This window comes from Ilyonectria robusta (assembly GCF_021365365.1).
Source record: "Ilyonectria robusta strain PMI_751 chromosome Unknown BGZ61scaffold_2, whole genome shotgun sequence".
Lineage (NCBI taxonomy): Eukaryota > Fungi > Ascomycota > Sordariomycetes > Hypocreales > Nectriaceae > Ilyonectria > Ilyonectria robusta.
Genome location: NW_025764436.1, coordinates 1160932 through 1188524, shown reverse-complemented (window position 1 = coordinate 1188524; position 27593 = coordinate 1160932). Strand labels below are relative to the sequence as shown.

General features: G+C 55.0%; 7 protein-coding genes across 7 annotated transcripts; 4 read left to right on the top strand and 3 right to left on the bottom strand.

Annotated features, from left to right (window-relative positions):
• Window positions 1–812: 812 nt before the first annotated feature.
• BGZ61DRAFT_341610 (uncharacterized protein) lies at window positions 813–4376 on the top strand (the record flags this gene model as incomplete). The annotated part of the gene is made up of 3 exons (XM_046239426.1): window positions 813–891; window positions 952–1022; window positions 1083–4376. The coding sequence occupies 3 exons, from the start codon at window positions 813–815 to the stop codon at window positions 4374–4376; spliced, it is 3444 nt and encodes a 1147-aa protein (XP_046110546.1).
• Window positions 4377–5136: 760 nt separating this feature from the next.
• BGZ61DRAFT_526794 (Reticulon-domain-containing protein) lies at window positions 5137–6497 on the bottom strand (the record flags this gene model as incomplete). The annotated part of the gene is made up of 6 exons (XM_046253015.1): window positions 5137–5562; window positions 5619–5920; window positions 5980–6141; window positions 6242–6274; window positions 6312–6345; window positions 6435–6497. The coding sequence occupies 6 exons, from the start codon at window positions 6495–6497 to the stop codon at window positions 5137–5139; spliced, it is 1020 nt and encodes a 339-aa protein (XP_046110545.1).
• A 2682-nt stretch (window positions 6498–9179) lies between these two features.
• Window positions 9180–13059, bottom strand: BGZ61DRAFT_84916 (rab-GTPase-TBC domain-containing protein). Its single transcript, XM_046257144.1, has 3 exons — window positions 12197–13059; window positions 11513–12135; window positions 9180–11455 (listed from the first exon to the last, which is right to left on the bottom strand). Exons 1-3 carry the CDS (start codon window positions 12752–12754, stop codon window positions 9421–9423), a joined length of 3216 nt encoding a protein of 1071 aa, XP_046110544.1. The 5' UTR covers window positions 12755–13059; the 3' UTR covers window positions 9180–9420.
• Window positions 13060–15759: 2700 nt separating this feature from the next.
• On the top strand, window positions 15760–16054 carry BGZ61DRAFT_440857 (uncharacterized protein; the record flags this gene model as incomplete). The annotated part of the gene is made up of 1 exon (XM_046244531.1): window positions 15760–16054. A coding segment is annotated over exon 1 (251 nt), but the record flags the coding sequence as incomplete, so codon positions are not given.
• Window positions 16055–17128: 1074 nt separating this feature from the next.
• On the top strand, window positions 17129–18372 carry BGZ61DRAFT_553294 (uncharacterized protein). The gene has a single exon (XM_046255546.1). The coding sequence runs from the start codon at window positions 17510–17512 to the stop codon at window positions 18311–18313; it is 804 nt and encodes a 267-aa protein (XP_046110542.1). The 5' UTR covers window positions 17129–17509; the 3' UTR covers window positions 18314–18372.
• A 1669-nt stretch (window positions 18373–20041) lies between these two features.
• Window positions 20042–23776, top strand: BGZ61DRAFT_341620 (uncharacterized protein; the record flags this gene model as incomplete). The annotated part of the gene is made up of 5 exons (XM_046239428.1): window positions 20042–20372; window positions 20442–21726; window positions 21776–21847; window positions 21899–21967; window positions 22018–23776. The coding sequence occupies 5 exons, from the start codon at window positions 20042–20044 to the stop codon at window positions 23774–23776; spliced, it is 3516 nt and encodes a 1171-aa protein (XP_046110541.1).
• Window positions 23777–24243: 467 nt separating this feature from the next.
• BGZ61DRAFT_526791 (uncharacterized protein) lies at window positions 24244–24536 on the bottom strand (the record flags this gene model as incomplete). Its single annotated transcript, XM_046253014.1, has 2 exons — window positions 24244–24403; window positions 24487–24536. The coding sequence occupies 2 exons, from the start codon at window positions 24534–24536 to the stop codon at window positions 24244–24246; spliced, it is 210 nt and encodes a 69-aa protein (XP_046110540.1).
• Window positions 24537–27593: the final 3057 nt, after the last annotated feature.

Genomic DNA, 27593 nt, shown 5'->3' with positions numbered 1-27593 from the left:
CGACGTCGACGAAGCGGTCAATCTCAGAATTTCCCTCGGACTGTCTTTCAGGGATGAAACACACCACAGTCATCAAAAGACTCATACTCATTGCGCCCTGCTGGTGTTCCCTACATACAACCATGGCTGTGTCCACGTTACTCACAAGGTTATCCCAAAGCGGAAGTGTGGGTGTATTGAGCGTGCCGTGTACTCCGAGCCAGGGTCCATTATGTTTCTCATTGAGCGACCCAAACCTGGGACGGCCGCTTAGCTGTGCCGCAGGTACCATTGGTTCATCCAGGCACACCGCAATTAAGACGGCCATCGCCTTATACACACACGGTTTTGGTGCCGGTTCTGACGGTGAGGAGTGTACATCACACCCTCCAATGGCGGTCCCAAGAAATCAGTCAGAAGACAATTGAAGCCCGCATAGTCATGCATACGTCACCCCGACGAACTGCGTGTTTGACTCTTTCGGTATGTAAGCGATTCGAGGATCTATGCTCGAACAGGAAGCTCGTAAGACGTCCGTTCGATTGGAGTGAAGTTCGAATTGGAGGGGTCTACCAGAGCCGCGCGCGTGGCTGGAAGTGGCTTGTGTGGTGGCTAGTGACCTCGGTCTCTCTAGTGGCTCAGCTCACAACCAGCCCAACTCTCACCAGCCAATAATGGCCCCCAAATAAGCTTAACGCCCCGCAGCCTATCGATAAGGCTACGCGCATGGCTTATCGCTTATCCGACAAATTTTCCCACCCAGTAAGTGGGAATTTTTTGGAAGATTGATTGCTGATGATCGGTCCTGCTGATGCTGGAGACGACGCGCAACCATGGAGCAGCAATTGCATAAGCCGCATCGCAAGTCCAAGGACAGGAAGGACAAGAAGGACAAGAAGGAGAATACTGGGGGTACGTGGCCTTGCGCTTTGCGCGCCTTTCCCGGTGAGAATGCATGCTAACGTCAACCAGAGCGCAATCCAAAGGCCTTCGCCTTCGCCAGACCCGGAAAGCTTCAACGACAGGCAGCGAGATCGCAAGACGTATGACGGCCCTCTGCCTTCCCTACTCATGCCTCCTCGATACTGACAGCCTCCAAACAGGTCAGAGAAAAGCGACTCCATGTCCCGCTCGTCGATCGACTGCCCGACGAGGCCCCTCCTCGCCTCGTCACCATCGTTGGCCCTCCCGGTGTAGGCAAGACGACCCTGCTCAAGTCCCTAGTCCGACGATATGCCAAAGAGACCATCTCCGACCCTCAGGGTCCCATCACTGTTGTCACCTCCAAGAAGCAGCGCTTGACGTTTGTCGAATGCCCCAACGAACTCGAGGCCATGGTCGACATCGCCAAGGTGGCCGACATTGTCCTCCTGATGATTGACGGCAACTTTGGCTTTGAGATGGAGACTATGGAGTTCCTCAACGTCCTCGCCGCGACAGGTATGCCCGGTAACGTCTTTGGCATTCTGACCCATCTCGATCTGTTCAGGAAGCCCCAGGCGCTCAAGGATGCCAAGAAGAGACTGAAGCGCAGACTGTGGACAGAGCTATACCAGGGCGCCCACCTGTTCTATCTCTCCGGTGTCATCAACGGCCGATACCCTGATCGCGAGATTCACAATCTATCTCGTTTCCTCTCAGTCATGAAGAACCCTCGTCCGCTCATCTGGCGCAACTCACACCCTTACTCCATTGTCGACAGCTTCCGAGACATCACCCACCCCACCAAAATCGAGGAGGATCCCAACTGCGACCGGTCGATTGTTCTGTCTGGATATCTACGAGGCACAAACTTCGCGTCACAGGGGCAGCGGGTACACGTTCCCGGTTTGGGCGACTTTACTGTCTCAAACATGGAGGTTCTGCCAGACCCGTGTCCGACGCCATCCATGGAGCAAGCAATGGCGAAGATCACTGGAAAGACTGGGCGGCGAAGGCTCGACGAGAAGGAGAAGAAGATGCATGCGCCAATGTCCGATCGCAGTGGCCTGAAGATTGATGGCGACGCCATCTGGATTACCCGTGAAAAGGGCTTCAGCTTTGACCAGGAGGATGAGGATGGCGAGCGTGGTGAGGGTGAGGAGATGATTGTCGGTCTTCAAGCTGAACGAAAACTCCTCGGTCAAACCGAAGACGGTGTGCAGCTCTTCAGAGGCGGCGAGCAGATCAAGGAAGTGCCCGAGGAAGAGGACACTGGACGAAAGTCACAACGCAAGGCCCGCTTTGCGGAGCGAGAGGATGACGACGAAGAGCAAGGCGAGGATGATGAGGGATTCGTTAGCGGAAGCGACGAGGGCGATTCTGATGCCGAGGTCGAGTTCAACGAGGGTAAGCTTGGCAAGATGTTCCGGAAAGATGCCGACAAGGAGGGTAATGAGGAGGATGTTGCCTTTGCGGACAGCGACTCGGATCTGGGATCAATGTCCGAACAGGATGATGCGGACTCAGATGAAGAATACGACTCTGACGAAGAGGCCGCTGCTTTGAGATGGAAGGACAACCTAAATGGCACAGCCTCAAAGCTCCATGGCAGGAGACGCTCATACCACACCGGCGACTTGGCGAGGTTAATGTACGAAGAGTCATTGAGCCCCGAAGAGGCATTAAACCGATGGAGGGGCGATGACGGTCAGGAGGAGAACATTGAGGACGATTCGGATGACGAGGAATTCTTCAAGAAGTCAAAACAGGAGAAGGACGATGCTGTGGAGGACAGGTCGATACCCGAATTTGACTACGAGGACCTGGCAACGAAGTGGGCAGAGCAGGACAACATTGAGGCACTGCGAAAGAGATTCACGAGTGCCTTTGGCAGAGGTGACGATGAGGAGGGAGGCGACGATGATATGGAGGGAGGAGGCGATGACAGTGAAGGAGACGGAGAGTTCCAGGATCTCGAAGCCGAGGAGGGCGAGACCAAGGCTGAAGAGCCACCCCAACAGACGGCCGAGGACATTGAGGCGGAGCGAGAAAAGAATGCCAAGCGCAAGGAAGAGCTCAAGCAACGGTTCGAAGAGGAGGATCGAGACGGTTTCCTCAACGACAAGGCCAATTCCCGGCGAGACGGTGGCGATGTGCAGGAGTTTGGCGAGGACCAGTGGTACGAGTCGCAAAAGGCCATGATCCAGAAGCAACTCGACATCAACAAGGAGGAGTTTGAGACTCTGGACGAGCGACAGCGCGCAGCCGTCGAGGGCTACCGCGCCGGCAAGTACGCCAAGGTGGTGCTCGAGGGCGTCCCGGCCGAGTTCGTCAACAAGTTCAACGCGCGACTCCCCATCGTCATCGGCGGACTGTCGCCGACCGAGGACCGCTTCGGCTTCCTCCAGGTGCGCGTCAAGCGTCACCGCTGGCACAAGCGCATCCTCAAGACCAACGACCCGCTGATCTTCTCGCTCGGCTGGCGACGCTTCCAGACGCTGCCCATCTACAGCACCACCGACTCGCGCACGCGCAACCGCATGCTCAAGTACACGCCCGAGCATATGCACTGCTTCGGTACCATCTACGGCCCTCTGATCGCCCCCAACACGGGCTTCGTGTGCTTCAACTCCTTCTCCTCCAGCAACGCCGGCTTCCGCATCGCCGCCACGGGCACCATCCTCAGCGTCGACGAGTCGACCGAGATCGTCAAGAAGCTCAAGCTGACCGGCCACCCCGCCAAGATCTACAAGAACACGGCCTTCATCAAGGACATGTTCAACTCGTCGCTCGAGATTGCCAAGTTCGAGGGCGCCTCAATCAAGACCGTCTCGGGCATCCGCGGCCAGATCAAGCGCGCGCTGTCTAAGCCCGAGGGCCACTTCCGCGCCACCTTCGAGGACAAGATCCTCGCCAGCGACATCGTCTTCTTGCGCGCCTGGTACCCGATCAAGCCGCGCCGCTTCTACAACCCCGTCACCAACCTGGTCGGCTGGCAACCCATGCGCCTCACCGGCGAAGTACGCCGCGACCAGAACATCGCCACGCCCCAGCCCAAGAACAGCCAGTACCGCGCCATCGAGCGCGAGACCCGCCACTTCAACCCGCTGCGCGTGCCGCGCGCCCTCGCCGCCGACCTGCCCTTCCGCTCGCAGATCGTCCAGACCAAGAAGCAGAAGAAGGAGACGTACATGCAGAAGCGCGCCGTCGTGCTGGCCCCCGGCTCCGAGGAGAAGAAAGCCCGCGCCCTCATGCAGCAGCTGCTCACCATCCGCAACGACGCCGCGGCCAAGCGCCGCGCCAAGAAGGACGAGAACCGCGCCGCCTTCAAGAAGAAGCTGGCCGACAACGAGGAGAAGAAGGAGGCCCGCGAGAAGCGCGAGTCCAAGGAGTACTGGCGCAAGAACGGCCGCAAGCGCAGCGCTGCCGAGGACGGTGCTGGCGGTGGTGGAGGTGGCCACAAGCGCAGGAAGTGAGCATGAGATGGAGATTGGGCTCGCACGTCTGTGTAGATGCATGGCCAAGGATGGTAAAAAAAGATAGATGTGTATACCTTGCTGGGTTGGCGTTGGTGAGAACAGAAAATCAATACAGTTATTCAAGAAGCGCTACAGTTCCCACACCATGGTACAGCGAGTCTGTCATGATTTCCAAATTCAATCACTCATCATGCCAACATTCACATGCACGAGGCCATTCAGATAGTAGAAAAATACAAGTTGTAATTGTGCAATCTCAACTAAAGGGAACCAAGCAAGAAATGCCCAAGCCCCTCGCAAGCGCACACAATGTACAGTCCGTCAACACCAAGCTTCAAGAACCAGGGTAGCAAAAAAAAGAGCCTCGAACCGAATACGTCCACCAACAACCGACGCAGTAATTAAAAGGTTAAAGCCTCGCACTCCTTTCCTCATCAGCATGAAGTTCATCCTCCCCGCCTCCACATCATTCTTGCCCACGGGCGCGGCCTGGAGGCTCACTCCTTGATGACCATATTATCATCTCTCCTCTCCATATTTTTTTCATCCTCATGGCAATCAACCCGAGTCATTGTCGCATTGCAGGTTAAGGAATGCTCTGAAAAAGCAGTTCACGCCGAATTCCAATCTGACAAGTCCCTTGCCCTCGATCAAAGAAAGACACACGCTCCGAAATGCCGTCAAACATGTCATTGCCTAGGCCAGCTATGCCCTTTCTCAAGTCGTGTACACGTGGAAATCGCTTCGTATCGGCCGTTTAGGCAGTAGAGACGGGGACCTTCTCGTTGACGGGGTCCTCCTTGGGGACCTCGGGGAAGTCGACCTCCTCGGCCTGGGCGGGGTCCTCAGTGGGAGGGTTGGGAAACTCGGGCGCAGGCTTGATGATGACCTGGCGCGAGGGAGTCTTGCCAGACAGAAGAGCCTGGACCTTGCCGGTGTAGTCGCCAGCATACTGCTTGCCGAGAGCGGAGACCTGGTCGAGCTGCTTCTGGGCAACATCCTTGACCTGGGCGGTCTGGGAGTTAATCAGGTCGGAGGCGTTCTGGATTTGCGCATCGATAAGCTCCTGGTTGCTGGTGTAGACCAGGGGAACAAAGAAGACGACGGTGGTGCCGATGACGGCAAGACCCCAGTAGGGGACGAGCTTGACGAGGAAATAGGAGATGAAGGCGGCAACCCAAGCCTAGGGGGGCTTATTAGCTTCAAAAAGGATCGTATGGTTCTGGAGTTTGGACTTACGGCGCAAGAAGCGCCAATGTTCTCGGCGAAGAGGATGCGCTGAGCCTCAATGACAAAGAAGTTGATCAGCTCGTGGACATCCCCGATAAGGGTGTCGAGAGTGTCGCGGGGAACAGTGTAGTATCGGCGGGGTCGAAGATGGGTGGCCAGGCCGTGGTTGAGGACGGTCTTGCCAACAACCTCGGCGAGAACGGTCACACCCAGGACCATCCAAGAGAGCTTGAAGCCCCATCGAAGGATATCGAGGTATCTAGCCGAGAAGATGAGAGCGACGATGGTGACGTAGGCGATAGCAGAGGCACCTGGGCGAGCGATTGCGTTAGCGATGGGCTTGCGGGGAGGTCAAGAGCGGTTCACTCACGAGGGTTGTTCCATGACAGGAGCTCGGAGAAGAAAGAGTGGTAGTGGGTGAGAGGCTGGCCGGTGGCAGCAGGGTTAGCCGGCGTGCGACGAGCAGCGGCCAGGTTGGAGAACTCGTTGGAGGTCTTCTGTGTGTGATCCATGACGTTCTGAGCGACGGGGCCTATTAGGGGCGGAAAAGCTGATGTTAGCAACGGTGATCGAGATAGCAGCAAGGGGGGGTTGTCGCCTGGACTGCGAATGGGTGTGATGGGATCACGAACCGTTAGTGACAGTGTTGTACGCAGCGGCGGCGTCTAAGATAGAGAGTTAGTCGGTCGGTTTATAGCAAACGGTTTCGATCGCGGATCGGGTTGGGACAGGGAAACTATGCAGCACATGTTAGCAAGAAGCCTAGATCCGAATTGTCCCGGAGGAAGCGCAAGAGACGAGACAGCGCAGCAATGCAATACGCACCCCACTGGACTTTGTTGTTTCGTAGAGAGAGGCTCCGTTGACGGCCGGGGCGGAATCAGCCATGGCAGGTATCGAGATGCGAGTATGCGTGGTGTACGAAGGAGGATCGGGAGGTCGAAGGAGGAGAGAAGCAAGTCTCAGGTAGCGTCCAGGAGAGAGAGATAGGAGGTCTGCAAGAGAGCGAAAGGCGGCGTGAGCAAAAAGTGGCCCGAGGACTTGGTGGTGGTTATGTCTCGCGCAGTGTCTTCCGATAAGGGGCGGAGGAGAGAAACGGGCAAGGCAAGCGAGCCAGTCCAGGATAGGTAGGGAAGGGAAATTTAGAAGGAGACGTACCTTGCAGTGGCAGCAGAGCGGAAGCGGCAGGGGGGGGTTGTGCAGTAGGAAAGCTGTAGGCGATGGATGTGGATGTGACGATGATTCTGGAGGAGGACGATGACGGACGGGGTGGGCGGCGAGTTAAGTGGAAGAGAGAAAGAGAAGAAGAAGGACAGGTTGTCGATGGTGACGAAACTAGACGCCTTTGTTGCCGGAAACAGGTCACCCACCACCTCTAGACCTCAGGCACTGCGATAGTGGCCACGGCGACCAAGACGACGACGGGACACGCAACCTAACACACAAACCCGGCTGTCGACAGCACTAACACGACCCCTACAGCGGCCTTGTCCACAGGGCAGTTCAGTTGGTCGGTACCTAGCACCCAGGTGCCTTGTGGAGCTTGGGCCGCCCCGGAACCAAGATTTTTCTTCGACGCAATGGAACCTGGGAAAGCCTCCGTTGGCCGCACGCAGAGCTACCAAGCATAGAGGCAGCTAGCTTAGCTCCCCCGACAGTGGAGGTATCATAGCTGAGGTGGATGACGCAGTTTCGAGACTCCGGCGGTACCTGGGTTCTCGCAGCGACACCACCGGATAGCAGGTACTCGCCAGGTTGCAGGGCCCATACATGTGGTAAAACCAACACGCCTCCTTCGTGCTCCGGTCGACCCGCCGCCGTCACCTCTGGAATGAGCCGAAACAAGGCCATTCCGAACTTGACACACAAGACCCGGAGGTGGGTGTGTATCTTTGCTTCACGTGTCAGATCTAACAGCGGCCGTCGCCTCAGATAAGAAAGATGATTTTAACACTGAAAGACGGCAACCTAAATATCTGCCTCCCCCTCCATCCAGGCACCCGCCAGAAGGTAGTAGCGGCAACAACAACACGGAACCCCCTTACATCAACCTCCGGGCTCCTCCCGGCTGCAAAATGAATGATGCTTTGACGTGAGATGATCTGGTCATTTTCCAAAGCGGAGCCCGCAGTCTGCTCCATGTCCATGCATGTGATAATCCCTCCCGACGGCGGCCCTTATTTAGCGCTAAAATAAGGGCTGCCGGGATGGACAGAAAAACAAGACAACGAGGCAAATGGTAAGGTAGGTAATAAGTCGGGAAGAAAGCACTGGCCTCTTTATTAATTTTCTTCTTCTTTCTTCTTTCTTCTCCCATTTGATTTCTTCAGATTGGATGGCCCCTCCCATCTAAACAAAAATAAAAGCGACTGTGCACCCGGCAACTAGGTAACTAGGTATCAACGAGTTGACGGCTTCCTGAAGGTATCCACCTAAGTTAGGATTGCGATGCGACAAAGTTGTCCCATGGTCCATTCTCCCATGGCAAACATATCTAAACAAACTCGACTCTATGATTCTCAAAGTCTTACCAGTGCTTTTGGCTCAGTTTGCTCTTCCACTGCTACCAACTCGTGTATGTAAGGAGCACAGCGATTCCCCCTTAAGGTGCAGTACATGCAGTGCATGATGCATGCATGCCATGGCGGCACGGGGCAGCTCTTGTGTGGGCCGGCACCTTGTTGTACATGTCACCGTTGGATGGATGGATGGATGGATGGGCGGGTGGACAGATGTCCGGATAGGCCGATGTCTCCGGTGCCGTGAAAGGTCCAGCCCGCAAGCATCATAATATGTGGGTTTGCGACATCGCCATTTACAGCTCGCGTGCCATATTAGCTTCTTAGAAGAAGCTATAAGTAAAGAAACACGCACTCATCAATGTTTTAAAAGCACACATACTATTTTTGCAGTCGAAAATTACCGTGTTGCGCCGACTGCCAGAACGAAGCGGGACACCCCCAAGAATATCACACCTTTATTTATCCTTGTGACCTGCACTTCGTTCGGCATCGCATCCATGCATCATCACAACGTGTCAATGCTGAGTGGTCCAACCCCCAAGGCGATGCCCACTGTGTTGTACTGAGAGTAACGCCATCCTCGCCCCGGACTTCTCTCCCAACCTCCGCCTGGGCTCCTCCCAGATTCCCGTCCTTCCCGACATCCCATATCTTCCCCAGAAACCATCCCAGTGTGCCGAGTACATTGAGGTCCAGCTATGCGCATAGTGTTTCCCCTCCCACCACCACTGGCGTCATCCCTCGGTTCCATGCTCACCTCGGCATGTTTTATTATTGGCCTGAACCAACTCGTATTTATGTCTATCATCCGAACTTCCTTCTGTCACGCTCCGGTTGTAAACTCCAAAATTAGATTGTAGATGACTGTCTGACTGGAGAAATACGCTTTGATTATAGGCTCCGCGGCTCTATCCCGCCGCGCCCGCCCTTAAAGTCTGCCTTTTGATGCAGAGAAAGACCATATCCGAACTCCCTTGCTAAACTAAACAAACGCCCGAGCAATGATATGATATGATGATGGAGGACAATGAGAAGAGAACAAAATCAACAACGGCGCGTGCAATGCCAATCCGCCCAAGGACATGCAAATCCCACATGAGTTTCAGTTCCCATCATAGGTTTGTCCCAACACAAACGCTCGCCAATGTGAGGCGGTCAATGCCCAATATATACATAGAAGCATCAGTGGAAAAACAAAAAAAGAGTCCAGCATTGCCAACAGTGTCGCGTGACCATCATGATGCCACTAAACTGCGGGTGCTTGTCGTCGTACGGGCGGTTCAATCCCGTTACCTTCGCCAACCCCAAAATCCGCCCCCAGATGAAGGAGATCCCGCTGCGTTCGACGCCGGTTTCGTGGGCGTCTCGGTGGAAGGCGACGTCCCGTGTCCAGTAAGTAGCCCAAACACCCCCATCGGCCCCGATTGAGATGCTGATGACGAATGCGACAGTTCGCTGTGGCTTAACCCATGGGCCTTGCGCAAAGACTCCAGCTTCTGCCTTGTCTCTTCGGCTTCCTGCTTAGCCATGGCCTCGGCTGTCTTGGCCTGCACAAGCTCCAACAGCAACGCCTCGTTCTCGGTCGGGGGAGGCCCGGGGGCCGTCGTCGTCACCGTCGGCACGTTCGGTTCGTGGGGACGGGGGAGGGATGAGATCCTCTTATTGAACACACTGCCACCATTCCCGCCCTTTGCTTGCGATGGTGTCGACTTGCTCCGCCCCAGCTTGAATTCCCTCAGGCCTGCGCCGTTGCCCCTGTTCCACTCGGGTTCTGGTTCTCGGGTCGGCTCGTGCGCTGAGTAGGCTGATGCGCGCGCCTTCAGTGTGTGCATTTGTTTCTCTAGCCGCTGCTTGTCTTGGTGGAGAGTCCTGACATGCGCGTGGCTCTCCCGGAGCTGCTCCTTGACTGTCGCCATCTCTTGGTTTAAGTCGTTGATCTGGCGATTGTATTCTTGTGACTGGGACATCGCACTGGCCAGTTGATCTTTGGTGTGTTCCAGTTCCTCACGCAGCTGCACCTTGGACTGGAGCATTGACGACCGTCGCTGGTCCTCATCAATCTGGAAGCGACGCTCGACCAGGTCAAGCAGTTTTGACAAATCTTCAGTCGATGGGGATTTTGGGTTGTCGTCATCCTCCTCCTCCTCATTTAGTACATCGGCTGCACTGTTTAGTCCATCGGTGGTATTAGTTGACTTCCTGCGCTCCGCGCCTTCATCACTCCGGCTCACTTTGTCCACCGTCTCTTCGTCTATAGTCTCCATGCCCGGTTTCTCTTCATCGTCGCCATCCATTGTCGAGATTTTGACCTCGGGGTTGCTCAATTCTGTTGATGTCGACTCCCTGCTCGCCTTTTGTCTCAGTCCACTGAGGAGCGATTGGACGGCCTTACGATCCTCTTGTCGCTCCTCTTGCTCGCGCTGGAGCTGGTTCGCGAGCAGCGCATGATTTCGCTGCAACTCACTCAATGCGGTCAGCAGATCCTCGATTTGGCTGTGCAAGTGTCGCTCGTCGCTGTTCTTGTGGGTCGCCGCCGACTTGGCTCCAACAGGCGTTGACTCGCGAGTCAACGCACTGTCCTCGGCGTTTGACGAGTCTCGCGTCAAACTCGTGGCATCCGTGGACGTGGAACTGGTGACGCTTGCAGAGCTAGCCTCCATCGAGTTCAATGTCGATGCGAGGCTCTGCTTCGATGTACTGCGGCGCAACATGCTCAATGGTCGTGATGGTGCGCTGTTGCCAGGACTGAGATTGGCAGATTTGGGCGACAAGCTGGTGGTAGATGAGGCCCAGATGCGACCCAGAAAGCGGCTGGCTGCTGTGGTGATTTCGGATCCTCTTCCGGGCGTGGTGGCAGCTGTCTTGGATTCCTTGTAGCTCTGTTCCAGTTGTTGCATGCTCTCTCGCGTAACAACACCCGTCAATCCAACAAAGTCTTGGACAAATTCATCTGCATTGTAATGATAGCAATCCCAGAGGCCCCGGGAGAGGAGGAGGGTCATTATATCCTCCATCTCAGTGCAAGCCAATAGTCGCGCCTCGTTCTTCCGCATCAGGGATAGCGCAACTCGCATGATGGTTTCTGATGCACCTTCGGCAAAGATGACATCGTAGATCCGAAACAGCATTGGCAGGGGGCACGTCACAGCAAAGAAGCTGAGAAACCACTGCGAGACATATGCAGGGTCGACCTGGAGCTCCTCCAGGTGGTTCGATAATACCGGCAGACTCTGTCGCAACAGCTCCCTGAACTGATAGATGCGCACATGAAGCCCAGAGAGATCCGGGAGGAAGCAAGCCCGGAGATCGTATCGCTCCATGAGACTAGGTTTCTTGTCAACACGCCACATCGGCCGGATTCAGAAAAGGTGTAACTCTTACCGGACCAGGACGCAAAATGCCTGTTTATCGGGCATATGCATCAGTAATGGGCCAACCAGAAAGGCCAGCCCTTGGCAGTAGCCAATTTTGGTGTCGTAGAGACTGAAGCACTTGAGGACTCGACCCAACATACGTTGCCCATCCCCTTCCGGATCCCGGAACATGTCCACACCCGGAAAGCTCCGTCCCAAATCCTTACCGATGATGACCTCGTACGGGCTAGACTCGCCTGACAATCGCTCATACTGTTCCTCCAACACCGCGTCCCGCGCACCAGACATACTCTGCCAAACAACCCCTCGGAGCGGAGGAGGAATGCCTTTGCGGATCTTGTTGGACAAAAGCGTCGGTAGTCGGGCGGCTGTTTGTTGATAGTCCTTTACTAGCGCAGCGTAGAATTCAAGATCAGTCATCGGCGGAGGGGGAAGCATCGAGTATCGTAGGGCAGGGGGTGTCGGGCCCTGGACCATTTGTCGAAGCTGTGCCATTGAAGGTGGACGAGGCTTGCTGACGGCGCTGCGTTCCACGGTAGCACGGTCGACGCCTTGTACTTTGACGCTTTTCGGGTTCGTAGCCAGTTTGGCATTTTCCTGTTCAAGTCGTGCAAGCAAGAGAGCGGTTGACTTGTCCGGTCAGCATGTTTACTCCTTCAACCCCATACAAAGGAGGGGAGCAGGTACGTACATTGTCTGTCTCGTCATCCTTGGTCTGCTCATCTTCCGTCTTTTCTAGCTGCTCCCAATTGACCTCCTCCTGGTCGTCTGAGGAGTGGTCATCATACAGCAGCTCATCCTGAAGAGATCGAGTAACGATAGGGGGCGGCATGGTCGCTTTCGAGTCACGAGGGGTCGCCGTATTTGCTAGCTCTCCCGTACTCGAAGCATCCACTACCCCTTCTTCGCTGTTGTCCTTGTCGTCGTCTTCGCCAACCTTGGTGTTGTCCTTTTGGTCGTCCGTCACGTCTTCCGTCACGTCGATCGTCACGCCGTGCTTCACGTCGTCAACCACGCTATCGTGCCCGTGATCCTTGGTCGGGGTCGATTGGGCCGTGTCAACATCGAAGCCGGTCGTGGAAGTGTCGAGGAGGAGAGACTCGGGTTCGGAGAGTCGAACCGTAACCATGGAGTCGTGTGCCATCTTCGGGGTCTCGGGACTTTGGTCTCGGTCCATCATGGAAGCTCGTTCAGCAGGCGCGGTCGAAGGGAGAGACTCATGGTCGCTCTTTGTGACGTCTGTGTCCATGCCTGTCTCCCAGTCGGGTGGATGCGTGTATCGTTAGGACTGGGACTGGAACGGAGAGTGTCAAGACACAATCCAGCGTTGACGGAGGGACCCTCTCGGCGAGGCGCTCTGGGAGCGTCCGGACCCAGTGTCGCGTGCTCGAAATTTTGGATATCAAACAGAGTGAAGCCGAAGTCAGTATCAGGCTAAACAAGAGACTCAGCGATAGCCAGCCTAGTGAGAACGCGCCTGGGCTGTTGCATCGAGGGGTGCTCCCACGGAGGCTGAAACGGGGAGGAGCTGCCGCGATCTCGGACTCGGGGGCTCGGGATCACGGGGGGCCTCACGGGACGGGAGCTGGGAGAGAGCACGTAGGATTCGGGGGTGCGGAAATCGAGAGACGAACGAAGGTCAGCAAAGAGAGGCTATCTCGGTAGACGAGGCAAGAGCATCGACACGGTCGAGAATGATTGTGGGGATTGTTTGGAATCGAAGGATCGTCTAGGCGTTGGCAATCTGACTCTCAAAACTCGACCTTCTAGGGGGAAGCATGTCTAGGGGGATGATAACCAGCGAAGGCCCCAACAGTGAGCCTATTCGATCCCCTGACCACCGCGTTTTTAGGGAGTCGCTAATTAACCGCCGTTCCAGTGCAGGCCAACCCGCTGCCCGCTGAATGTGCCCACTGAGTGGCCACTGGGGTTCGGCCCCCAGGCGGTGTCCACAGGGCTACAGTGCCGGGGGACTGGCGGGGGTCCTGGTGGGCAGCCACAGGACAGGGGGTCGCAGGAGCAACAGTGCCGCCGGCGATAACCTGGGTCAGTCAGGTCGCTTTTTTCATAATTTCCAGTACCCGGCTTTGGTGTCTGTGATTCAAGACACCATCGTCGCGAATGAGGGGAATTCATCCTGTATCGGGCTGGTCGGGACGATGACGGGCATGTTGAGCATTTCGGAGGCATTGAACAACAAAAGCCCGGGGCCCGTTGGATACGAAGGTCCACGATTCGGAGAACTCCTACGGCCGTCGTTGCAAACTCCGCAAGCCCTGGACCCTGGGCGGATTTGGCTGTCATTGGCGAAGGTCCCAGGCCGATCCCTTCCTAAATCCAGTAGCGTGCTTGTCAGTCAATGCCCGTGGACAGCACAAGAGGCCGTGAGCCGTGGTCTTGAGCCTTTGACGGCCCATCCGCGTAGACCGCCCATTAGCTTTTTGGCGGTTCCCAGAAATCCAGGGGTAAAGTTGAGAGTCCCCACGCGGGAAATGCAGGGACCCTGCACTCGTGGTTCCTGTGGCGTGCGGTCAGTGCACCAGTCACACCGCGTCGTCTGGCTTCGTTCATGCGGTTCATCTCGAGTGCATCTTACCCTGGACTAATCACCACATGCTGCATGAAATTCTGCACCAGCTTTTCAGGCCAAGCAATTACTGTCAGCCGGCAAAATAGCATCTTCGACAGGCATATATTTGGTTCGTCAGTTCGATATTCAGTAAGAGAAAATTTCTCGACTTCGGTCTTGCACAGATCGACATTAGTGGCTGCCATTGCAGCCCTCCACCGCCATCCCAGTTGGTGATCTGATGGCATTCTGATCCTCCGATCGCACTTCCTGCTCTGTCTTACCCTCGTCGTAATGCCCAAGACATCCGATCACACACCGGTTGTACCCCAGGGGTAAGAGTGCCATCTCTAATCGCATAACTTTTGCAGATTGTATTTGGTCAACCGAGCCTAGTCGCCCAGCATTGCACCTATTTTCCTCATTCCGCTCCCTGCGTCATGTTTTCCCCATCAAGCAGGGCTGAACTCTGTATCGATGATTTCATATTGCTCTCAAGGGTTAGATACGTTCCTCGGACTCAAGATAGGTGCAGCTCATCGACCCTGATTATAAAGAAAAGGTGGTTGTACCGTAAAAATAGGACTCACCTCGCAGGATACAGGTGACACTGTAAATCTCAGAAGCGGCGGTGCCTCGGGTATTTTCGCCATCAAAGACAGTGCAAGAGAAACTACCCGAGAGGCATCACCCACACGCGGCGAGGGGGTTACCAATTCCCGACGCGAAGGATAGGTACATCGAGATATTGACGTGATGGGGATGGGTAATTCGGTCTACTGATCTTTCCAATACGTGGAGGTGTGTGATACTTGACAATTGACTTGAAGAAACCCATCATCGGAGCGTTTTGTGTGGCTAGCTCCACTGTGAAGTACTTAACTCCTGTCCCTATGCTTCAATATAGTGTTTCTGAGTGAGCTTCAAAACGGGCTTGACTTTAGAGTAACAAGATGAACATGATGCGGATTGGAATGTCTCTTATTTATTAACAACAAATCCAAGGAAACACCTTACTATGTTCTGGTTTATCTCTCTCCGGAGTCGAGAGATGCAGTGTTACCACGATTGAACGACACGCACATTGCCCGGTTGATTAACATTTCATTCCCAACTAGCATACACCAGAAGGCAGGATCCCTGTATACCTGTCTCTACGCTTGGAATCCCCTTATCTGATTTAAGACATGGTGACGACCCAGCGGGTCTGAGCCACTGGCTAGTGTACAGTTCCTCATAATACTTTTGTCCTCGCAAACCTCATGGCCTCATCGCTAGCATGGGGATCGAGCTCACAATCGATGGCAACGGCTTTATTATTTGGCTCTGTATGCTTGATGAACAATGTATTTTATGTCTTATATCTTGACGTATCCCGTTGTTCCAGAGTACAAGCCGAGTGGTCGGCTACCTTTCCGCAGGAGTCGCCAACAATATCTACAGCACAGATATATCATGAATGGGAAGATCACCGCCCCTTCATGTTGAACATGTGAAGAAGAGAATTACTCAAAAGAACACGCCGAAAGCATCCATCCAACCAGGCGAGAGGTTTATGGTGGAACACATGAGCCCAAACCTGGGAAATGTCTGGTGGTCCCAGAGGAAGATGAGGGCCTGCCCCCCATTATAGGCGACTTAGACAACATGGGACCAAGTGATTTCACATGCACTTGGAATTAAAGCTGCATTTGAAGCTGGCCGAGATGACTATAAAAGTTTTTCCTTATTTCCATCCTTCTCATGTTCCCCTTGCTGTTCGAATCAGACGTGTACTTTCCGCGAACCAAGGCCCAAGCACCAACATTTCCAGCTCCAGGCCGGGAACCACTCTCATTCCATCCACAATATTACATACTGAACAAGACAGAAACAAAATATATGCAATAGTGGTGAGGCCTCACTGCCGATGTGCGACTGATGGTACGGGGGCAGTTGGCTCATTCTCTTGGTGTGAGTGAAGAGCACTCCTGGGAGGACCGCACTCGTCGACGCGAGAGCATGGTGGGATATGCCTTTCTTGACCCGGAATGGCAGGCCTTGTTCGAGAAGAATATTTCACGATGTCTTGCGGTACACCCATGTCACATTAAAAAGCTCATATGCCTCAGCGGTTGAAGCACTTCGTCGAGCATGTCTGTTTTGGAATCGAGCTGACGCCTTCTGGGTGCTCCGCTTACACAGGTTATCCAACCGGTAGTGCCAGAGAAGTGGATTGTCAGTACTCCTAAAGCGACGTTGGGAAATTCTCTTCTGAATTGAGCACTTGGGATGAGAATGCCGGCTGAGAACTGCATCTGAAGATCAGCCACTACTTTCCAAGTGACTCGGATCTTGAGGCTGACTGGTCTTGCGGCCAACGAATGCGCTGTGCGGGTCTATCATACAGAAAATATAGTGTAGCTGGAGTGACTCGCTATGCTCTACTATGCAGACTTATTAGAACTGCTCGATATGGGCTTGCCTAAATACTCAGAAGGCTGCACATCTTCACGGCTGTTACGGACGTCAAGCATCTACACTCGTGGTATTGACCTGTTGGGGCGAGCACCCAGCTGCAAAATCGAAGCTGCCGTCTCCGAAATATGCTCCAACCTCGACCATCTCTCTGCATAGTTCCTGGTTGATACGCTAGACGTCATCAGGTATCATCCGGATCGTATCCGGACGGGGCTCAAGACCGTGGGCATGACGTCGTGAGCGCTCAAGCCCAATGCCAACCCAACTGAGAGAGAGAACCTGAGGCTGAGAATGGTAGTAGCAGCGGGGAATATTCCCAAGCTTGAGGTGATGGAGATATGGTGGGGTGACACGCACAGTGTTTCTGTGTTTCGTCACAACACAACGACCTGAACCAAAATCTTGTGGCGAGGGACATGGACAATAAAGTTCAGCCCCCTGTTCGCGGTGGCTTGACAGATGGCGGCAGCTAGTTACGGCGGCGGAAGGTTGTGCGCGGAACCAGGTGCTATGATAGATCGGAGTTGGTCATCTCGAATGGCGCCGCTATTGACGAGCTGAAGCTAAATAAGCAGGTTGTTCACCTGGCGACCCCTGAGACAAATTCGGCGTGAGAGCAAGTGATCGTCGCTTGGCTTATTAAGTTGGATGTCTACATGGAAATATTATGGAGGTGATGATTTTGATACTAGCGACGATTTTGATACTAGCGACGATAATACTCTACGGAGACTTATCATAGTGTTACTGTTACCCCAAGCGTCCGATGCCTAAGATAAACATGGTGGCGACGTCAGACTGGGTTCACTGTCATCACTTTTGGATAGGCGCACCTCCATATGCGGTTGCGCTCAGCCCCGATGTCTCACCTGCAAGCCCAACTGCAGCCAGTGAGTGGACTGACAGTCTGACGCGGCGGCGGCGACGGTGACTTTCGGCGCCCAAAAGGATCACCACCGTCGTCTACGGGAACGAATGTGCTCCGTTGTGGCGTCTGGGCGGAAAGCCATGTCTAATCTGCTCCCTGGCACACGCGAGAGAGTCTTGGTCCCGTTTGGGATGCCGCCTGGAGGCGAGCCAAATTACCGGCGGGGCGATTCACGCTTCCAGTCCGGGGTCGAGCAGAGGCAGAAAGAAACAAGCCATTGGCGTCCGCCTCCCCGGAAAGGGGACTTGGGGAGCAGCTACGGAGCAGTTCCAGGGCGCGATGAAGAATTCCAGTTGTACGATGCGGTGAGAGGGGCGCCCCCGGCATTGGATGAGGTGAGTCGAGGTGAGGCGAGGAAAGGGATGCAGCGCGTCCCGCGGACATGGATGATAATACTTAGCGTGGGCTGCCATCGCCTCACATCGCCTCACATCGCCTCCAGAGTCACTACCGAGCCATCGTACATAGTGCGTACATACATGGGACGTGACAGAGCCCCGTCCGGCCCTCACAACATGCTGGGTGGACGCATGACACTCGCTGATGGAGTCGCTGGCTGCACGGGGTGGGCGACCACATGCCGGCCTGGGCCAGCTCATTGGAGCGGCGGCCATCGTGAGGTGTGTACGGAAGCCGGAGAGGCCATCGTGATTGGGGGCATGGCGGCGGCGAGACACGGCCCAGCTGTTGCGAACCGCCGGTTCTCAGGTACTTGGACCTCGTTAAGGCCGGCGAGGGATGACAGACCGCCGGTGTGTGGTGTTTGTTATCGCGACATGGCGGGGTGGCTGCGATCTGGAGCTGTCCAAGTGCAGGTAATGGGTACGCAAGTGCGTGCGAGGTGCGTGTGAGAGCAGCGTGCCATTGGTGGTGTCGTGATCCAAAAGGATGTGCCCCCCCCCGGTGTTAGTTGTCCGTTCTCGCACTCCCTCCGCGACTCCTGTCCCCTAAATTGATGCGATCGTCTGTGCTCTCTGATGGATCGGCAATTGGAGCCAAGATCAAATAGCTCTCATGATGCCGAGATAAAATTGCAAGTCGATACCGAATTGGCTCGTGCTCGCCGCTTGAACGATGGCCCGTGAACGACGGACTGCATATATTCGCAAAGGGGGGGGATCGGACACCGCGATGGACGCCCCCCATTCTCACCCACGATGCAGGCCTGGCCTTATCTTTTGGTGTTGTTGATCATGGGGTCGCCTCTAGTTTTCGACACCAACGCCGGCCTGGGTCGGGGCGGGCCAGGGTTTGGGTTGCATGGGCCAGACTGATGGGTGGGCGTCGACTAAAACGCACGAGTCTGGAGTAGCGGTTTGCTAGCCACCACGCATGCGGAAACAGGACGAGAAATCCTGCATCGTACGTCTGCGATCCGATCCAGACCGGTTCATGTCCGTCATCGCAGGCCGCGCTGCTCATGATGCCTTCTTTATGCACTGCAGGCCGGCCTAGGCGGCTGAGCTGATGTCACTCAACTTCCCCTGTCAGCCATGGTAGCACGACACGGGCAATTTTCAACCACCAGCACCGACCGAGTCATGGTGTTTAGGGATTGCATGTCAACTTCCTGGAGCAGCCTGCAAGAGGACATCCAGTACACACCATCAGTAACACCGCCACTACCACCACCAACATTGTGTTTCCATGCACCCATCCCACCCAAAGAGATTCCCTTCACCGATTGTTCTTGATTCCGATTTTCGCAGTGTCTTGATCGACCACCTTTCATGGCATGGCTATGGCTAATTTGCCTGCTGCTCCACACCACTCTGATCCTCGCCTGTGCTGTTTTCTCCTGAGGCGGGCGGGGGCAGGCATGAGAGGAGAGAACCTAACAGACAATGCTGCTACCCCTCCCGTCTACAACAAACAGGCTGGTGCCACAAAGTACTTTGGGACCTGTACTACTAGGGAGGTAGGTATGTATGCAAACCATTTACCAATCCCTGAAGGTTCGCTTCCATGTCGACAGTGTAGGCGAGGAGTTTACGTGAGATGAGCAGGCAGCGCTGGAAAAAGCAGTGTCTCCGATGCGATGGCGTTAGACGCGCTACGGCAGCCCCCCCCCATGCTCACGTCTCCAGACCTGTTTTGTTAGTCCCATCTTGGTCTTTCAGGTCTGATTTCCCTGGCATAGTGCGTAGCCGTAGTGCGCGCTGCGTCAGTCGACAGTTCGTTGGGTGGGGGCAGCCACTGACCATCCTTGTCCACTGGCGTTACACCGTGTCGGCCACTAACGTGTTAGCGCTCTTGGTGCTCTGTGCAGCGTCCACGGCCACTGAGCCTTAGCCTCTCTCACTTGGCTCCTTTGGCTCCTTTGGCTCTCCTGGGAAGTCGGTTGGATCCCACTCGAGCCTCGAAGCCTCGACGCCCACGACGTTCCCTTCCCTTGCGTCTCCTTCTTGCGTCCCCTTCCCTTTTCCTTGTTCTTCTCTATTCGCAACCCGTTTGTGTTTTCTTCTTCGAGGGCGCCTCTCTCTCGTTCGCTCCTTTCTCCCCGCTTCACCCCCATGGCGCGTTGAGACCGCATTGGCGAGGCGGCACGCTTGCTCCCACAGGAGACCTCTCCCAACACCATGTTCTCCTCGACGCTTCGTCCCGGGGCTGGCTCCCGTCGCGTCAACCGCCGTCCCGACTCGACCGGCTCGCTGTCGCCGCATCCGACACGCCGCGAATACACTCTCCGGAGACACGCCACGGCCGACTTCACAGAGGCCGACGATGACGAGCCTGACGATTCCCACGAGGAGGGCCCGGCCCCCCGATTCCCCAACGACCGCCATCTTGACGACGAGGGCGAGGACGACGACGGGGACGACGACAACGACAACAACAACGGGGCTATCGGCGAGGACGGCCGACATGGAGCTCTACCCGTCCTCCCTCTCTTTTCTGCCAGCCACTTGGGTGCGTTGCCCCGATCATCCAATTGAAATATTCAAATAAAGAATAACAGTTCTGACCATCGACCCACAGACTCCTTGCCCATCTACAGTCTAACTCATGCCATCCGAATCATCGTATCCGCCCGAACCGAGACGACACTCACCTGGGATCAGCTTCGGTCTCCACAAGTCTCACAGTTTCTCGTCAAGCCTATGCAACAGCAGATCCGCACCCAGCACTTCTCTCGCGCGACGCTATATGCCTTGATGGCCAACTGCCTCCAGTTCTGCAAGGAGGGCCAGCGGTACCCAAGCAACGCGGGCATCAGCAGCACCCGGGCCAAGGTCTGCGAGCTGCTCACCCTCAAGCTTCTCAAGGAGTACAACACCCGTGAGCTCATTGATGCCCTCGCCTATGACTTTTACCCCCTGCAGGGGCTTCCTGGTTCGCAGTCTCCCAATGCCGTCCGCAGAACCCCTCCCGGCTCCAAGATGCCGTTGACTGCTTCCCGCACGTCCACCCTCGAGGTTGCAATCCGAGCCTCAGCCAAACACTTCCTTGCCCACCCCGTTGTTGTGCAACAGCTGGATGCCATCTGGAGCGGTGCCATCACCTTTCACTCGTCTGCAGATAGCTTGCACCGTGAAGCCCATGAACGCAATGGCAACGGCCAGATTGGCAAGCCCGATGCCAGAACCCCGTTGCTTAGAACTCTTCCTGTCAAGGAATCCTTCTCCCATCATGCAATGGGCAGACGGACCGTGACGCTCTACGATCCTCGACAGGCGTCCCTCCTCAAACTCTCCCGTCTCCGAGTGCCTCGATATAGATCATTCCTATCCACTCTGTCCCTTGCAGTATTGATTGGCCTGTTCCTCGCTGTTCTCGCCCAACGATCCGTCCAGATCACAGGCCTTGAACTAATATTCTGGTTCTGGAGTGCAGGTTTTATGTTGGACGAGCTTGTGGGTTTCAACGAACAAGGCTTTGCGCTTTACATTATGAGTTTCTGGAACATCTTCGATCTCGGCATTCTCATGCTCCTCATCGTCTACTACGGTATGCGTGCCTATGGCGTCTTCTTGGTGGATCCTCATCACTGGAACGACATGGCGTACGATGTGCTTGCGGCGAATGCCATTCTGCTCTTGCCACGCATCTTTAGTATTCTTGATCACTATCAATATTTTTCTCAGCTTCTCATCGCCTTCCGGATGATGGCTGCTGATTTGTTTGCGGTGCTCATACTTATTGGGATCATGTGCAGTGGATTCTTCGTCTTCTTCACTCTGTCAAAGAACTCGTTCGAGGCATCTGAGGTCGCCTACAAGATATTCCAGCTACTCATGGGATTTACACCCGCGGCTTGGGATGTGTAAGTCAACGTCAAACCCTCGCAAGGATGAAAGGCTAATCAGAATTAGGTGGCCTACGTACAATTGGCTGGGGAGAGCTTTGCTCGTATTCTTCCTCATTATTTGTCACTTTTTAGTCGTGTAAGTTACACTTCAGACTACTCAAACTCACCTGGCTAACCTGGTCTCAAGCACAATCCTCATCACTGTCCTGACCAACTCATTCATGACAATTGCATCTAATGCCAATGAGGAACACCAGTAAGTCCAAAAGTGTTGCACACCTGAGCGCATATCTGATCGTATTCCAGGTTTTTGTTCGCCATCAACACCATCACCATGGTAAAGAATGATGCCTTGTTCTCCTATATTGCCCCCAGCAACATTTTCGCTTGGTTACTCATGCCGCTTCGATACTTCATGCCGTTAAGGCATTTCGTGTGGCTGAACCGGACCATCATCAAGGTGACACACTTCCCTGTACTGTTCTGCATCTATCTGTATGAGAAGTTTTGGCTGGCTCCGTCCATGTATGAGCCAACGGACCTGGTGGAACACCCAGAACGTGGAAGAGCCATCTCGTTTGCAGACCCGGTGTCCAGAGCAATCTTCAGCCCGAGTGTCCGAGTTCGCGAGGAGTCCGTTGCAGGATACCAGAAAGACCGGGCTCTCGAAGAAGTCTTTCGACGCGTGCCGGATCCCCTCACCCTGAGGACGCAGAGACGCCATGAGAGGAGGAAGACTCAGACCGCCATTCGCAACTGGATGGACCAGCATGACGAAACAGGCGAGTCACCAGGTAATTGGCCCACGCTGGAAAGCGGCGCTGTTCCCAACTGGCAGAGGAGGTTGAGTGTGGGATGGGAACGTACCCCCAACCTCAGACGCGTCTCAGATGTAAGATCAGCTGCTAGCGATCCCGCTGATCTGCTGTCTAATAACGGACACCCGTTACGACACGAGCATTTCCTGAGAACTCGTGTGGCTCCTGAGGCACCGGAGTACAAAGATCAAACCGACGCGGATGGTGATGACGAGCTTGTCACCAACGACGAGGATGAGGATGATAACGGCACAAACGCTGAGATGAGCCGGGCTGGTATTAATCAGCGCATTTCCGAGGAACCAGAGGATAGCTACTTTTCTTCACGCATGGCTTCGGGCTTTGGCAAATTGGCATCCTCGGTGAGTTCATCTGGCAAGGATGTGCCTCCAACTCCACGGCCGAGACGAGGTGGACACACGCGGACATTGTCGACCAACACCATTCTCTTCAACCCTCAGGAGATGAAGCAACCCCAGGGTGCTTCTCCGGTCTCGCCCCCTCACGCCGGACAACCTCGGCCGCGAACTAGCGGACGCACAACTGGAGGAGAGAAGACCCCGACTCACGCCGGACGTCGTAGCTCACCACGACGGTCGTTATATGTGGCCGGATCTAAGGCCCGACCTGTGATGGCTCCACGGGCAGAAACGGGTGCCGTCAGCCGGTCCGCGCTTCTCAGCATCGAACCTCGAAACAGACCCCGAGAAGTCAGGAGACTGTCGTCGTTAGATCTAAGCGTCATGTCGGATCAGATGCCATTCGGAGGTGATGATCCCCATGCAGTCATGCCTGGAAGCTTCCAGACGCAGATGGCCATGGCGATGATGAAGGACAACCGGCTGCGGGCAGCTGGTAGTATGGATGCCGGAGATCGGGACAGAATTGGAAGATTGGTGCTGGCCAGGATGAAGACGCTAGAGGAGAGCTTCGCAGACGTGATCCGGGATCTACGGGATCTAAAACATTCGTCGACAGCCCCCACGACTCGACGGAACTCATCAGGTGATGAGGCCAGAACGTCGCCCATGATCGAAGTTGCTGGGCGAGATCGGCTCCGCAAGGCCAAGCTCGAGGCCGCGTCGAAGAAGGTGCCGCCTCCTTCAAAGAGACCCGTCAGCCGGAGGAGCCTAAAGGAGCCAAAGGCAATGTGGGACGTCAAAGGAAAAGGCAAGGAGGTGGCATACTCGTCGGATGACGAGGCCGAAACGGACGACGACTTGTTTCAGAAGGGCGGCTCATTGTAAAAAGGCACTTGGTGGGAGTTGACGGCGTCGGCATTACGCCCATGTGTGTGTGCTTATGCGTTTTCTGGGTGCATTGGCCCGGCGTTGGGGTGCTTTTTGGATTGCGGACGGACGATCGGGACCGAAGCATGTTCCGACATGTAGGGAGAGACTGGAGTAATGGTGGTTGTAATTGTGTGAATAGAATCGAGCCTGACGTGACCGCAACCTGTAACCCTAGTTTCTGTCTGTATGTATATCCAGTTACTCTGAAAATGATCTTCATTAGAAGACTTCATTCATGCATTCGTCCGAGTCTTGTATGTTCGTGCCTGGTATTATTCGTCCCGTCCGCCGCCATCACCATTCTTTCCTTGTATTCCTGGAAACGCCCCTTGTGTCAAACCGACCCTAGCCGTTGATGATGGTCCATGACTACCCCGTTCGCTGCTTATTTGCCAGCATTGGCTTTCCAGACGACCAATCGATCAAATTCCGCCGCCGCTGCGGTCGACAGACACGTATCCATGCGGTGCCTTTCGAGTGCGCTGCTCGACGTCGTTGTGGCTCATTGAAGCGGCCTGGTATTTGAAGGCAATGGCAGTGGCGGTTGCGGCGGCAGCGAAGACGAACACGGCCTTGTGTCGGCTGGAGACGAGGAATATTAAAGTTGGCTCTGCGACGCGGGTGCGGGCATGCACTTGCGGGAATGGGCTTGCTGGTAGACTTACAGGAAGGGACGGGTGGAGATGGACGAGATGGAGGGCTTGGTGGTTTCCATTGTGGCGTGAGACGAGAATGTGAGACAAGAGAGGGTGGATTCACGAGCTGTCACTTGGGGTGTGTGAAGCTGGGAAGATGAAGCTGGGTGTGTGTGGTGAAGATGCGACAGGTGAAGGAGAGAAGGCAATTGATTTATGTTGGACGGATGGTGGGAAGATAAGGGGAGGACGAAAGTCTAAAGTCGAGGCGGCGAGAGGAGGAGGGAGGAGGAAGGAACTAGGTTGGAGATTACCTCCTTACATAGCTACCTAGGTAGGTGGGTAGCTTCTTGGTGACGGGAGGCAGGAGGCGGGATGCGGTAGACTATAGTCCATTACGTAGGCACCTACCCAGTCAGCAGCTACCCATGACTGCCTTACCTACTTGAGGGACCCATGATGCCTTTCCCTTCTGCCCGAGTATGCCATGCCGGGACGCTCCCGAGATGTTCCCTATGGCGCCCAGGCCTTAGACCAGTTTGGGTGGCAAATGGGTGGACGAGGTTTTGTTGGGAACACACACACACACACACATACACACACTCTCTCACCGACGCGTTGCGGTGACAGGTGAGAAGGTGGTCAGTGGCGTGGTGTCGCGTGTAGTAGTTCCTATTCATGCCGACTGCATGCAACCTAGATGGCGGAGGAGGAGGGGCACGCGACACTAGGCGCTCGGCGGGGAGTGAGTGCGGGGAGAAGGGCCCAGGTATGACAAGGTCTGACAAGGTAAGGCAGTTCAAACGTATGGGATTGGACACTGCGTAAGTACATACCTCGGTCTGCGGATGCTAGCTCGGGACTTGGTTGGTGATGGTTCCGGCGCATCGGTCTAGAACTGAGATGGGGTGCGGGAGTCCTAGCGGGAGCTCGTACCGCGCCTAACAATCCTGGCTCGGCAGCTTGGCTTGGTTGCTCACGGGTATGGGGTAAACGGGGTTTGTGTTTTCTGTCGCCCTGCGGCAATAAGTTATTTATATGTCTTCAATGTACCTGAAGCGATGACGAAACTGGGCATGGAAAGTTTGAGGTGCACAGCATGCGTGCTCTGAGGTACAGACGGCCAGTACATGTCTCAAGCCAGTAGCACTACCCTAGAGCCAGCGTTTTTGGAGTGCTTGTTTGGCCAATACTCCACACTCTCTACTTACTCCTCTACTTTCTTTTGCTGGATAGAATAGAGACGGCATTCGTGAACTCACAGACCTCACTCTAACCATTCGGCCACTTCCAATAATCACATGGTAGATCAAGGAACCTGATTGGATGTGACTCTGTCGCCTCGGGGGGAGTCATCCAACCCCCGCAGATCCTTACGGACGATGGCTACATGCCTTCGGGATGCGGCAACAAGCATTTGCAAGCCGTTGGCTCAACCGCAATCAACTAGAGTTACACACCAGGTCTGGTCACCAAGCGGCTAACCTAATTGACTATGCTTTATCCATTTGGTACGTCATATGGACCTGACTGGCCAGGCAGACGCAAATTTAAGGTAAGTTACCTGCTGCAACCAGAGGTACCGCAGTCAACCAAACCTGAATGCGGCTCACCTGCAGGCTGACCAGAACAGGCCTTGAGCCCTCAAGGCAACCATCGCTCAGGCATCAACTTGGCTGATTTGCTACCGATTTCCTCTCTCTTTGCTCTTCACCAATAGCGACTCCTCCATCTACCTCGTCTCGCTTTCGTCCGCATTCTGTTCCACTTCAGACCTTGCTCCGGCCTATGGTGACCGCTACCATCCACTCACTGCCTCACTGCCCACTGCACCGCCCACGACCGGCATTTGCATGCTCCCACCCAGCCCTCGAGCTTGGTTGCCTGCGCCAGGGTCAGCAGCCCTGGACCGTGGTGGTGTTGTCGCATAGTTTATTATCATCAGGCTGCGACGGACCACCTGAAACCTTCTAGGCTTCTGAGTTCTCTTCCTTTCATCTTCGACACCCTCTTGCCGTCATCTCCTCCGTTGCCGTTGCAGCATCGCATCGCATTAACCACCATTAAACACTCTCGGCACATCGTGGCACATACGTTTTTGGGTCCGGATCCCGACATCATCTTGCGCATCTATCCATAGGCTGTGCCCGACATGGATTTGGGTCACCTCTGGAATAGCGACAACGGGCACACTGTGCTCGACGTCTGGTCCGACTACATGGAAGATGTTCACGTGACCGAGGGTGAGGCCGACAATGTCCTCGACACGGCTACCAGGGACGAGATGGCTGAGATTACCTCTGCAAGGGCCAGAGGCATCTCTGACTTTAACGAGATGATCAGGCCAGTGTTAGGAGGAAATGTAGCGACTGGAGTCTCCCAGACTGACGCCATAGGCGTCGAAGTCGCAAGCATGTCAAGATGGATTGGTCCTCATTTCAACAAACCTTCCGGCATGCAAGACAAGAAGCTGCCGAGGTTAATGGGACCTCAAAACATTGAATCGGCTCGCAGATTTGAGCTTTACCACCTTCACACCGTCGGCTTTGAGATGAACACAGGAGACACTCTGGTCATCATCGACTTTCCAAACCGCTCGACGGCCACTCAAAACCAAGCCGATTGCAATGGAATCGCATACAGGTCCCAGCAGTTCCGCGTCCATTCTCACAACCTGCTCGATACCAATTCCGCCAAGTTTGCCGAGATGCTCGCGCCTACGCACCAGTTTAGGACCCTGAGGCGTCGCAAGCTGGTCAACAAACTGCCGGAAGGCGTCAAGTATGTGTTGGACCTGACACCGCCGTCCGAAGGCGACGAGCTCGTCTTCCAAATGACCGAACTGTCTCTGACACCGGGAATCACCAAGTGGTGGAGCTCCTGGATGCTCCAAGAAGTGGATTCTTGGCTTGTCTGCGGTCACGACGACATCTGCACGTGTGACCGAAATCCCCCTCGATCCCCCACAGACGAGACCTCCATGGGGGAGTACTCCTCAGAACTCGGGTCGCCAACGCGCGCGACATGGCCTCATACAAGGTTTAGAGCAGATGGTTTGTCGACACAGCTCCCCCTGGACCCCGACACGCTCCTCCAGATGAAGGCGAGGAAAGAAAATGACCTCTTTGAAACACCCG

Bases quoted from the DNA above. Each gene is read 5' to 3' on its own strand.
- BGZ61DRAFT_553294 (XM_046255546.1), top strand. From the start codon at position 17,510: ATGTGCTCCGTTGTGGCGTCTGGGCGGAAAGCCATGTCTAATCTGCTC.
- BGZ61DRAFT_84916 (XM_046257144.1), bottom strand. From the start codon at position 12,754: ATGGACACAGACGTCACAAAGAGCGACCATGAGTCTCTCCCTTCGACC. The intron at 12,136-12,196 runs GTACGTACCTGC...TGACCGGACAAG, and splicing joins AGGATGACGAGACAGACAAT to TCAACCGCTCTCTTGCTTGC. The intron at 11,456-11,512 runs GTAAGAGTTACA...CAAGAAACCTAG, and splicing joins GCATTTTGCGTCCTGGTCCG to TCTCATGGAGCGATACGATC.